An 11,548-nucleotide genomic window follows, 5' to 3' on the forward strand; every position below is an offset into this window, starting at 1 on the left:
CTGACAATAAAACAGACACAACTTTACATTTTGTTGACAGTGTTTATCTTGGAAATTCCCGTTCTATAAATAGTATTAGATCAGAACAGTTGAGAAAAGTAGATCCGGCTAAAATTTTATTGATGCAGGTATCAAAGAAATTTTTCGACCAATCAGAAGTGCCGATATCTCATCAAACGAATAAATATTAAATGATATGCTGTTTATAGATACCATGTAGATACACTATTGAACGGGATCGACTGAATAGGTCTTTCTTCACGTGCATTTTATTTATGTTGGTCCAACGCGCGGTACTAAATAGGTAGCCTACATGTATATTTACTTCTTATAATGTATAAGCACTGACCCTGCAAAATTACACTGTCCATTCATAAGTACTGATAAACGACACTCTATTTATAAACGCCAGCCCTCTGTTCATAGTTATATAAATAAAGAATGTACTTTATATAGATTCTGTTATAGGGTCACCTAGGTACGTATCCCCCCCCCCCCGGTCACTTTTGATTATTCTGTGGATGTGAGGGAATCAAACCAATAACCCAGTTATATAATGTGTATAGTTGTAAATATTCCTTTTATAAAAGAAAATCTTGAAGTAAAAACGGTATAATTTCGTAGTATTTTCTTTTAAAGTACTATGACGTCCAGTTTAATCATTATTTATAAATGTTAGTTTTTGAAGAGTTTCCTAAAGTATAACAAACCGTGCTTAGAATTTCAGGTAAAATTGCATGAATTGCATTATAAAGTACTATTTATCTTTGGTCCCTTAAACTAATATAAAATTTGCTATTACCAAATTTTGCCGCGTTTGTATAGGACGTGTACAATTTAAACAACATTCCACCCCAAAAAGATAATGCTTCATTGGATATATTGGTTCAATTAGCGACTTAGTGCGTGTGAAAAAAAGTATCTTTTTTTTTTACGAGAGACACGAACTTTGCCGTATGTCCTGAGAATAAGATGAAACGAGAGTATAAAACATGCAACTAACAAAAATTAATTAATGATAAAAATGACTTCATCAGTGCTGATCATTGTATTTCTATTGCTTTATTAAAAATGCATGATGCACGGTCGATTGTTTTGTCGAAACACCCCCCCCCCCCCCCCCCCAATAATGTGCTCCTTCCCTTCCGCCCCTCTCTCTCTCTCTCTCTCTCTCTCTCTCTCTCTCTCTCTCTCTCTCTCTCTCTCTCTCTCTCTCTCTCTCTCTCTCTCTCCCCAATTATACGTTATAAGAATCTTTGTACTACCATATTATAGAATACCAGCGTACTATCAGGGGATTAAGAGGTCGCACGGACCATGCCAACTCGGACATTACGATAAGACGGACTTAGGCCACGAAAAGATAATTCTTTGTTTCACACAAACAATACACTAAATCAGATTTACCCGTGCATATAACTTGAACATCTTCTTACTCGGACATTGAATTGAGCGGCAAATTTCGAGTTTTCAAACATCTCAATATCGGATGCTGTATGAGAATATCATAAAATTGTAGTTAAGTTTTTAGTTTACCAATATATCTGAAAAGCAAAACTATTATGACAGTTATTTCGAGATTTTCAACAAGGAAAATCTAGAAAGATCTGTTTGAGAATATTCTAGTGCTAGATCTAAAAACAAAATTCATGTGATAACAAAACTGTGTATTGTATAAATAGCCCCCTCATTTAGAAGAAGATTTTTTAGGAGCGGGAGGTGGGTTTTTTTGGTGGTTTTTTTTTACATATTAAGAGTAACAATCAATAAGCCCACCTCGGCCTTAAGCAGTGAGTACTTCAGAGAATTTAACCTTAAAGATCCTATGACATTACAATAGGTCAGATTTTGGTCGAAAGTATGAGGATGGAAGAAAACACAAGAAAGAGGCAGAACTGTGGCTGCATCTACGTCACGAGCGCGCTTGTAACGGGATTTGCGCTTGCTTCGCTTACAGCCGTGAATTTCTATCAAATTTGGAATCTAAAACAGGACATAGAAATCTTAAAACTTCAGTGTAATTTTGTAACGGTAAGATAGGAAATCCATTCTTGGAATATTATATACTGAAATTAGATCAATGAATATAGTTTGCTTTATTATTCTTTACTAGCTGCCGCTTTTCTAGTCGATCCATGAATTTTTTACTATTGGTTTACAAATCAGTATGCTGATCTAAAATAAACGATTTGGTCAACAGTAATTTATAAATGAAGCAGTGAATGTATACACATGTACAAAATACTATGTGAATCTATAGTACGTTCATTGATAATTTAAATTATGAGAAGTAAACTCGAAGAAAATGAAGGAATAAGAAAGTAGTTCAAAATGGTGTCAGGTTTGTTGTGTTTACTTCAGAATGAAAACTCAGAAGACATTATAAGAACAAAGAGACAGGTAGTGGGGGATTTACCTTCATTTATTAGGAACATTACGGTAAGACAAATATTTAACCCCCCCCCCCCATCAAAAGAAATAGTATTTTCCTTTATTAGGAGCATTACGGTAAGACAAGGATGATTTTCATCTTTTATTATGGAGATATCGGTCAATGTTCTTCAATTACAATAAAGTATATCGTGCATAATTTCAAATTTAATATTTCTCTTCTATGATAAAAACTTGAATGCATATAAAATTTGTCCTTTTTTTTTATACAGAATGAACAATTAAAGTTACAGTGTACCAGTAATACAACAGTTTGTATACAAGGTCAGTCTGAGTCTGGGGAAACGCATAGAGTACCTTAATTATATAATGTACTGTGTTGACAGTCTCTGCATATAATTCCTGTGAATGAATAACAAAATGTACAAAGGTACGTACATGAGCGGTGCTTTAGTAATGTACTTTTCCAATTTTTTTTTCAGGAAGCAAAGGCGACCCTGGACTTCAGGGTAACCAGATAACTTTATTCGCTGCAGTAATAAAATTATTCTCTAGCTCCTTCTTTCCTACCCTTTGTCTGTCTGTCTGTCTGTCTGTCTGTCTGTCTCTCTCTCTATCTTTCTCTCTCTCTCATTGTTTCACTTAACATAATTATGTCTTTTTAAAGGATTACCCGGATTAAAGGGAAACACCGGAAGTAAAGGCGACCAAGGACTGGCTGGACTCCCTGGTCTTCCAGGTAAACAAACAAACACACAAACAAACAAACAAACAAACAAACAAATGGAGAATACATAAACCAACAAGCAAACGCACAAAAGAAACAAACAGACAAAAACGAACCACGAAAGGTTCCTTCATTAAGATTATATATACACATCTTTTTGACAATATCAGCCTTTTGTGCTTGAACGATTGCAGTATCATAAATGTACAACCTTAATGTTTGAATTGTTGACCAGGAACCAACGGACTAAATGGAGGTAAGGGTGACCCTGGTCCAATGGGTCCTGCAGGGGTCAAAGGTGAAACTGGTTATACCGGGGTCAAAGGTGAAGCCGGGATCAAAGGCGACATGGGATTCCGGGGAATACCCGGATTACAAGGTAATTGGTGCTGTATGTAGACTGATATACGTAGCCGTTGTTTTACGTTAAGATGTAATAGTCGAAAACTCGCACTGCGAAAATCAAAGGTTTGATAGGATCTTGCGAATTTGCGAACATAATGTGATGCAAAATGAATGAAATAGCACTTGTAAACAGTTTTCTTCGATACAACAACATGCTGTAATTGTCGAAAACCAGTGCGGGTAAAACCAATCTTGTGCAATATTTTATGCGAAGATGCAACTTTGCAAACATGATAAAAAAAGTTTGACTCCAATTACACCGCACTGCCATACAAATTGAATCCTTGGTTAAACTATGCTTCAAGCTCTTTGTCAACATAAGTATGTATGATTTTTGATTTAGGTCCAAAAGGTGAGATTGGTAACAGAGGTCAAGATGGCGCCAACGGAACACAGGGACTTCCGGGTTTACAAGGACCAATAGGTCTTCTGGGAAATAAGGGTAAAGATGTGCACAATTTCAGATTTTTATTTTCATTTCCTTATTTTTACTATTACAAAGTCACTGATGTTGCTAACAAAACACAAAAAGAATACACAGAGGGCTAAATTATGATAGCCTGTACGACCAGTACTAATGATAAAACTTATAAATCAAGTTCGTTATTTTAAAAAAACCAAAAATTAATGTAGCTTATATATACATGTGTTTATTTAGCGCATGTAATTTAGAAACCCTTCCTCCAAATTACTGGTAGAATAGTTAACAGTTCCGTGGAATCGTCATGTATCTATAACATGTTCACGGAATTCATACGCAGGAGAACCTGGGTCTGTCGGACTTCCAGGCCAAACCGGAACTCCGGGGGCTACGGGACTTCCGGGGACGAAGGGTGAGCCGGGACTGAAGGGCGAGGACGGACCTTTTGGACCAACCGGAAACAAGGGAGAGCCCGGAATGAGGTTGGGCTTTCTATATCTCAAATGTTTTAATGTATATCCTTAATAAGGTTGTTAGCATTTTTTTAATGTCATATATATGTGTATTAAGATCTTTTAATTCAATAGTATTTTCCCTGCATTGCCTTTTGCAGCTTATTTGATAGTGATCGATAGTCATTCGTCAACCTCTAGATAGTATTTAAATAAATTTTATGTACACTCGTGCTCTTATTTCCTTTTGACCAAAAAAAGCAAGAAAAATCTCATCTACCTTAAATATTGAGTTAGAACCATTTTAACAGGACCTTGGACTTTGAGTAGTTGTGTCAACCAGCAATTGGACGTAGTCTTGTCTATCGCTGGCCACTCAGCTATGGCTCTTTGAAATCAACAATATGTTTCTGGCTTTTGAACCAAGACTACACAATCTGTGCATATTTCACTTTAACCAGCGTCATTTTAACTTGTTTTGATGCAATAGAAGCATAGTTACATCCTACCGAAAGTCCAAGTTCTAATGTGATGGATAGACCAAAAGATGTTTATAAATATAGAAAAATTACATCTAAAAAATAGGTTAATACTAGTAAATATGATTAATAATTTATTGACCAACAAACCTCGATCTTCAAGTAACGATGCAATGTTTTATCAGCGGACCCCAGGGACCACAAGGTGTGGCCGGCCCTCAGGGACTACCGGGACAGTCTGGTGTGAAAGGTCAACAGGGAATGATGGGACTTTCGGGAACGCCGGGAAAACCGGGCATTAATGGACTTCCGGGTATACAAGGTTTGAAAGGAGAAATAGGACAGCAAGGTCCTAAGGTTTGTTTTGTACTTTAACACTAGTATTATAAGTTGACGTCTTGACACGAACGTTTTTAAATATCTTATACTTTTAGCAATGTTCTGCAATGTTCTGTCAAATGATTTAAATATAAACATGTATAAGTTTTGTGTGTATTATAGGGAAATGCCGGTGATCCGGGTCCCTTTGGTCCCGCGGGGCTTAAGGGCAGTCCAGGAGCTCCAGGTATGACCGGACCCAAAGGAGACAGGGGCGATAGAGGAGACACCGGTATGATGGGTGTTCAAGGCCAAAAAGGAGAAATGGGCGCCCAAGGTGAGTATCTTCAATGTGTTTTTTTTAATCTTCTGTATGATTGTATTGTGCGTTGTTCAAAGAAATGGCTTAAAAATAAAACCCATCACTTCAACAAAGGTTACACCGGTTTGATGGGTCACAAAGGGGAGCCGGGACTCATGGGGATTCCTGGTTCAAACGGATCACCCGGAATCATGGGAAGGAAGGGCGAAACCGGAACACAGGGCATGCCGGGAGCAAAAGGAGAAATGGGACAAAGGGTGAGTTGACAAAAGATTGTTGTCACACAATGAGTGATTAGTTTTGCTATTTGGATGATGACTAGATAGTCAAAAAACAGTATCTTAACATTTGCTCAAGGAGTTGCCACAAGTATCTCTTAAATACTTTAAATTACTATACATAATTATAATTGATAATGAGAAATGATGTACTATAAAATTGACATATATCAGTTTGAAATTTTTTTATATTGTTAAGGGCTACACTGGACTTCCTGGTCCAGTTGGCGCTACTGGTCCTTCCGGTTCACCGGGTCAAAAGGGAGACAGAGGTCAGCAAGGATACTTTGGACAAAAGGGAGAGAAGGGAGACTCTGGTACTGGAAGTGACTGTTGTGTTCAGCTAGGTAATAAAGATCATTATATTTTTTGTTAAAAAGAAGATTCTTGCGTTGCAAGGGCATTCTTAATCATAGTAATGCTGTACAAATTAGATAAGATTGAAAACTAATTTAAGATATGCGCTTTAATTCTGTTCTTATTTGACAGCCAAACCATCCATTCAGGGAACTTCCGGAACCGTGTATCACGTGACAGCAAAAGAAAACAACACGGTCATATTACCGTGTAAAGTCAATGGTTATCCTCCACCCGCGGTCACGTGGTCAAAAGACGGTGATGTCACAGCCATCAACAAGGGCTTGATGACGGTGAATGGACTGGTGTTGGTCGACGTCCATGTCGGTGATACCGGAAATTACACGTGTAAAGCAGAGAGCATTCTGGGAGTTCAAGAGAAAGTGGTCGAGTTGATTGTCAAAGGTATCTTTTACTATGATATCTATTTATTTATAGTTTATGTGAAATTAAAAACGGTATTTTTACGTATTTATCAGTAAGTTTTTTTTAAAATTAAACCTGATGTAAAAAATGTTTTTAATTTTACTTTGCAGATGGTAAACCAAAAATACACCCCGACCAGGAATACATTGGGGCGAAGGCAAGTTCTTGACTTCTTATTTCTGGCAACTATAATGGTGATTCGGTGGTTAAATGATGTTGATGTCCATATAATAACGATGAACGTTAAACATTATTAAAAGTTATTTACATAATAATATATAATATAAGTTAAGTTAAGGAAAAATTATGTTATGGAGACACCACCAAAGTCTTTTAAAGTTTAATGTCAGCACACGCGAAACATCCAAATCATCCGTTTTAGAATTAGCTTATTTCGTAAAATTAAACATTTATTATTAATATTTTCAGGTCGGACAGGTTGTCCAAAACTTATGCAGGGTCACGGAGACCGATCGTTACAACCTTCAGTACTCAAAGGTCACAGGGTCATTTCCGGTTCACAATATTAACGCTGACGGGAGCGTTCAGTTTGTTGTGACGGGGGAGAGAGAGACCGGGGAATATCAATGCGAGGCTACCACCGACACCGGAAACGCGCACGCCGCCTTCTATGGTAAACTTGCCATCGCAGATGACGTCAGATAAAAGATACCGTTTAAAAAAATCTCTTAGCTACATGTAATGTTATCTCACAAAACGCTTGTCTGTATTATCACCTTCAGACATGTTCTTCCTTATTCAAAAAAATATAACTTGCGTTCTGACAGATGAATATAAGTTGATATACCTATAACGTAGTTATTAAACTTTTTTCACCCAAGGTAGGTGAATATCTATCAATACATCAATGACCAGGCTGCGAGGGGATAAGAAAGATAGTTGAGTGTAATTGTTACTTTTGGTACTTTATATGATCTCCATATGTTTTCATTTATCACAGTTTACAAGGACATGGGCCAAATGACCTGTCAGACCACGTTTGCGGAGTGTGCGGTATTAGACAAGTCGTACTGCGGGTAACTTCTCTTTTAGTAATAAACCATACTGCGGCAACTACTTTATGTGCCTAGATAGGATATTTATTATATTTCAATATAATCTATTTTTAATGAGGTACCATTTTATTTCCTTATTTCAATTTAATGACATAAAAATCGAGTACTTGTAATTGAGATTTTCTTTTTACGTGTGATCTTATTACCACATACACATGTATTAGTCATACATGTATGCTGCGAGAACCGAATAGCTGATCTCAATCGCAACTTCTGGTGTCTTTCCTACAGAGCTCGGAAAATCACCTCGAATGTATTAACATTCCCGGATGTTAGAATTTTACACAAAATGGAGTCGCTTCAATTAAAATAAGAAGTATCGGCCAGACAGCCTTGTATGTCGCTTCTGTGGTATATTTTAGGGTATATCATTGACTTTAAATGAAGTCTTGCTCACATCTAAACAGATCGTAAAATGTGTTACATTTATATCAAGTTTTATAAAAAGGAGGGTTGTCATGGACGCCTATTTAATATATTCGTAGTATTTTTCAAGCTCTGTCGGAAAGGCCCGAGAAGTTACAATTGTAGTTGATCTGTTATCATTTGCACGGTGCATATTTAGCTCTAAATCTGATTACGTTGTACGATGGATAGATCTCAACATTCAATATTACAGGGGCACCTGTCCAGCCGGTTGCTCTGATCTCAATGACGTCTACCACGCCCATCGATTCGCATTGGTGAGTACATGTACATCTACCGCCTCATCTTATCGATATAAACAAACTTACTGACAGATTACTGACTTATTACTGTCGTGTTATGAGCATATTGTAGTGTGTCTTAAAATCTTGCATCGATATAGTACATGCATTAATCGAATAGTTCTGCAGGCTAAATTGACAAGAAGTATATGCCAAGTATCGAACACGCTTTTACAGTATGTCCAAATTCTACACCAAGAAAAATCATTTAATAATCTAACTTATCGGTTTTTATTATCTATTTTCATATAATGATTATGTAACAGTACAACTTCAGTTCGTTTAATCCGTATTTAATAGTTCGTTATTTTTCTCCTTGCAGAATTTACCGGTCTGCAGAGCTGCCTTAAATAGTGGAGACCTGACGTCATCAGGAGGTCACGTGGTATGGAAAAACGAACATGCAAAGTAAGATTAAAAATATCAAATTCATAAATATTCATGTTCATCTTATTCATAATGAATACATAATTAAAATTACACAATTTCTCCTTAGATGGGAAAAACGAATCTCTTTATAAAAGGCATTAATTTATTGAGGTGAAACTTATTCAAGATGGCAAAACATGTAGTATAATTGCGGATTTACATTTTTTTCCTACAGTGGCGGTGAAGCGTCTGAATTTGTACAGTCGACACGGAGTATTAATACGCCGATACTGGGATAGCTCTAACAATAAAAGTTACAACACATCCGTCTTCCCTGATAGGTTTATAGACACAAATTATACAAACGTTTCTTACAGACACCGATGCTACAATAAGTTTAAGCCTTAAATTGTGAAATACTAGAATAAACAGGCATATATGTATACGGCTCGCTCCCCTATACTCTTCAAATAACAAAAAATCCTCTTCTCTTCGAATTTACAACAAAAGTTTTGCAATACTCCTGTTTAAATTACCTAATTGTTTACACGTAAAAGAAGCAGTCTGAATGAAGTTTTACAGTTACAGTCATTGGTTCTCCAATTAGAAACACAATAGGGCCCTTTATGTTATACCATTCTAAAAATATCCCAATTCTCTATAGTTTTTATATAACACAGCATTTGACAATGTTTGAGTTGGACTTCCTTTCGTACGTCTTGTGTATTGAGAAGTGCAACGTCACAGATCCTTATGACAATTCGTTTTATAATTTACGATATTTACATTTTCCAGTGTCTTTGCCTGTGATATCACTACGTATCAATTTTGTACTATATAACCCATAACTTCAAATGACGCCAAATTGAGGCGCCAGCGGGGTTTACATATTCATATTTATAAATATTTATTCGTACGATGGCTTAAAATTATATGAAAATAAGTAATACGGAATTTTTCTTTGAATAATATGAGGTGATAATTTCTGCCGGGGGCGGGGGGGGGGGGGGGGGTGGGGTGGGGGTGGGTGTTCAAATCTATCATAAAGCCCTTCGGCTATCACCTCATAATACTAAAAGAATAATTCCTTATTCCTTAATTACAGATGCTTTCATTCAACAACCGACGAGAATAAAATAAATACGAGAAATTATTCATATATTTTATTTGATTTCATATGAAACATTTGTAGTAAACAATAAATTCTATTATTTCTCATACATTCATGTTTAACAAAACTAGGGTAGTTTCTGACATAGACAGACGTTTTAAATATACTCAATGGATCGTGACGCATAAACCCCAAATCATAAATATATAAATACACAATATTATAGTTCATATGTAACAGAAAATGGAATTCTTATAGTAACACAAGCATTACCAGCACAACAGGCCTATGAGAGAGACTAAACCTGGCAATTATAAACATCACATTTTATATACGACTGTTTAAAGAGTAGAACTCTTTTGTTTTTTGAAGAGTTTTATGGTAACCCAATATAATTTTAATTACAAAAATATTTCTCAATCAAAATTTGACTTTGAATACAAACTCGGTAACATCTAAACATCAATTGACGAAATGTGGTGATTTAAAATAAGCAGAAAAAAAAATGATATTTATTAACTATTCTTAAAAAAAAAAAATAATGTTTTGAAGCGCAAAGAAATGGGTGTAGTACTACCCAGTCACCAAATGATCAATTAAGAGTTAGGTTCCTACTTCACTGGGGGTAATTACTTTGCTTGACAAAAACAAGACATCACACAAATATTTGGTCATCTTTGTCAATATGAAACCAAGACACTGCGCATGCCTGAAAGCAGTTTACGGGGAGTAAAAATAAACAGCTGTGTCTTCTATAACATGAACAAGTTGGTCTTTAGTTACAAACGAGTTTGAACCTTTCAGGTTGTATCAAAGGGACACAAATCAATCCACAACAATTAAAATACATAAAACTAACCAAACCCCACTGTTATCAACATGTTAATTTAATTGCACCAATAGTCAACACACGTTTTGGTTACTGGGGTGTAAAACAGCAAAGCCCTTTACCTTCCATTTTTCTTGAGTGGAGAACAGATTAATACCTTCCATTTTACTGGGTTGGAGATACGCAAAATCTAGTGCCTTCTATTTCTCTCAATAATATTCACAAAATTCACAACAGATAAATTTGGAAATTCATAGAACCCGTTTCATAGGAAACTTTGGTAAAGATAAGCGTTGCTCTTTAAAGAACCAAACTTAGGCAAAAGGGAAAATTGTATTAATTTTTGCTTTCTATCAAAAAATGAAAATGAATATTACTATTTACCGTGCGCACCTCATTCAGATTACTGATCATATTTGAATCATTACAAGCATGGTAGCTTGTTTTAAGATAACTAAGATTGAGATGGATTCTACATTACATTTTTTTCCATAACCTTTGAAACTCGGCAATACCATTACAATTTTTAATAATTGAAAGCAAAGAAGTTCGTAAATAACAAATTAAAGGTTACCGTAATCAAAGTTTCATCCCAAGAAAACCTTTTGAATTTAGGTGACCAATCTCACACACTTTTTCTTGCAACAAACATTTTTCGTCAATTTTAATATAGAAAAATTGAAATATTATGGAGTCCCCCCCCCCCCCCCCCCCCCCACTATTTTTAGGAGCATGTAAAAAAAATAAAATGAAAATCAGGAAGATAATTGAAGTTATAGTATGCATCCCCACTTCAAAATACAATGTAGCAGGATTTCCGACACTTAAATTAACACGCTTCAGTGAGAAAAAGTGGACAGCATTCAATGACAACGTAAGG

At 35.8% G+C, this 11,548-nt stretch overlaps 1 protein-coding gene across 1 annotated transcript; it reads left to right on the plus strand.

The window, feature by feature from the left end:
• The first annotated feature begins 1,823 nt into the window (after positions 1 to 1,823).
• Positions 1,824 to 9,054, plus strand: LOC128171499 (collagen alpha-1(X) chain-like). Its single transcript, XM_052837268.1, has 19 exons — positions 1,824 to 2,031; positions 2,362 to 2,439; positions 2,664 to 2,715; positions 2,874 to 2,900; positions 3,059 to 3,130; positions 3,354 to 3,497; positions 3,867 to 3,965; positions 4,285 to 4,426; positions 5,061 to 5,232; positions 5,377 to 5,530; positions 5,630 to 5,772; positions 5,993 to 6,140; positions 6,283 to 6,555; positions 6,687 to 6,733; positions 7,006 to 7,210; positions 7,538 to 7,613; positions 8,272 to 8,335; positions 8,682 to 8,767; positions 8,964 to 9,054. Exons 1-19 carry the CDS (start codon positions 1,861 to 1,863, stop codon positions 9,025 to 9,027), a joined length of 2,217 nt encoding a protein of 738 aa, XP_052693228.1. The 5' UTR covers positions 1,824 to 1,860; the 3' UTR covers positions 9,028 to 9,054.
• The last annotated feature ends 2,494 nt before the right edge of the window (positions 9,055 to 11,548 follow it).

Source organism: Crassostrea angulata, chromosome 2 (assembly GCF_025612915.1).
Source record: "Crassostrea angulata isolate pt1a10 chromosome 2, ASM2561291v2, whole genome shotgun sequence".
NCBI lineage: Eukaryota > Metazoa > Mollusca > Bivalvia > Ostreida > Ostreidae > Magallana > Magallana angulata.

Bases quoted from the DNA above. Each gene is read 5' to 3' on its own strand.
- LOC128171499 (XM_052837268.1), top strand. From the start codon at position 1,861: ATGAGGATGGAAGAAAACACAAGAAAGAGGCAGAACTGTGGCTGCATC. The intron at 3,966-4,284 runs GTAAAGATGTGC...ATTCATACGCAG, and splicing joins AGGTCTTCTGGGAAATAAGG to GAGAACCTGGGTCTGTCGGA. The intron at 5,773-5,992 runs GTGAGTTGACAA...TATATTGTTAAG, and splicing joins AAGGAGAAATGGGACAAAGG to GGCTACACTGGACTTCCTGG.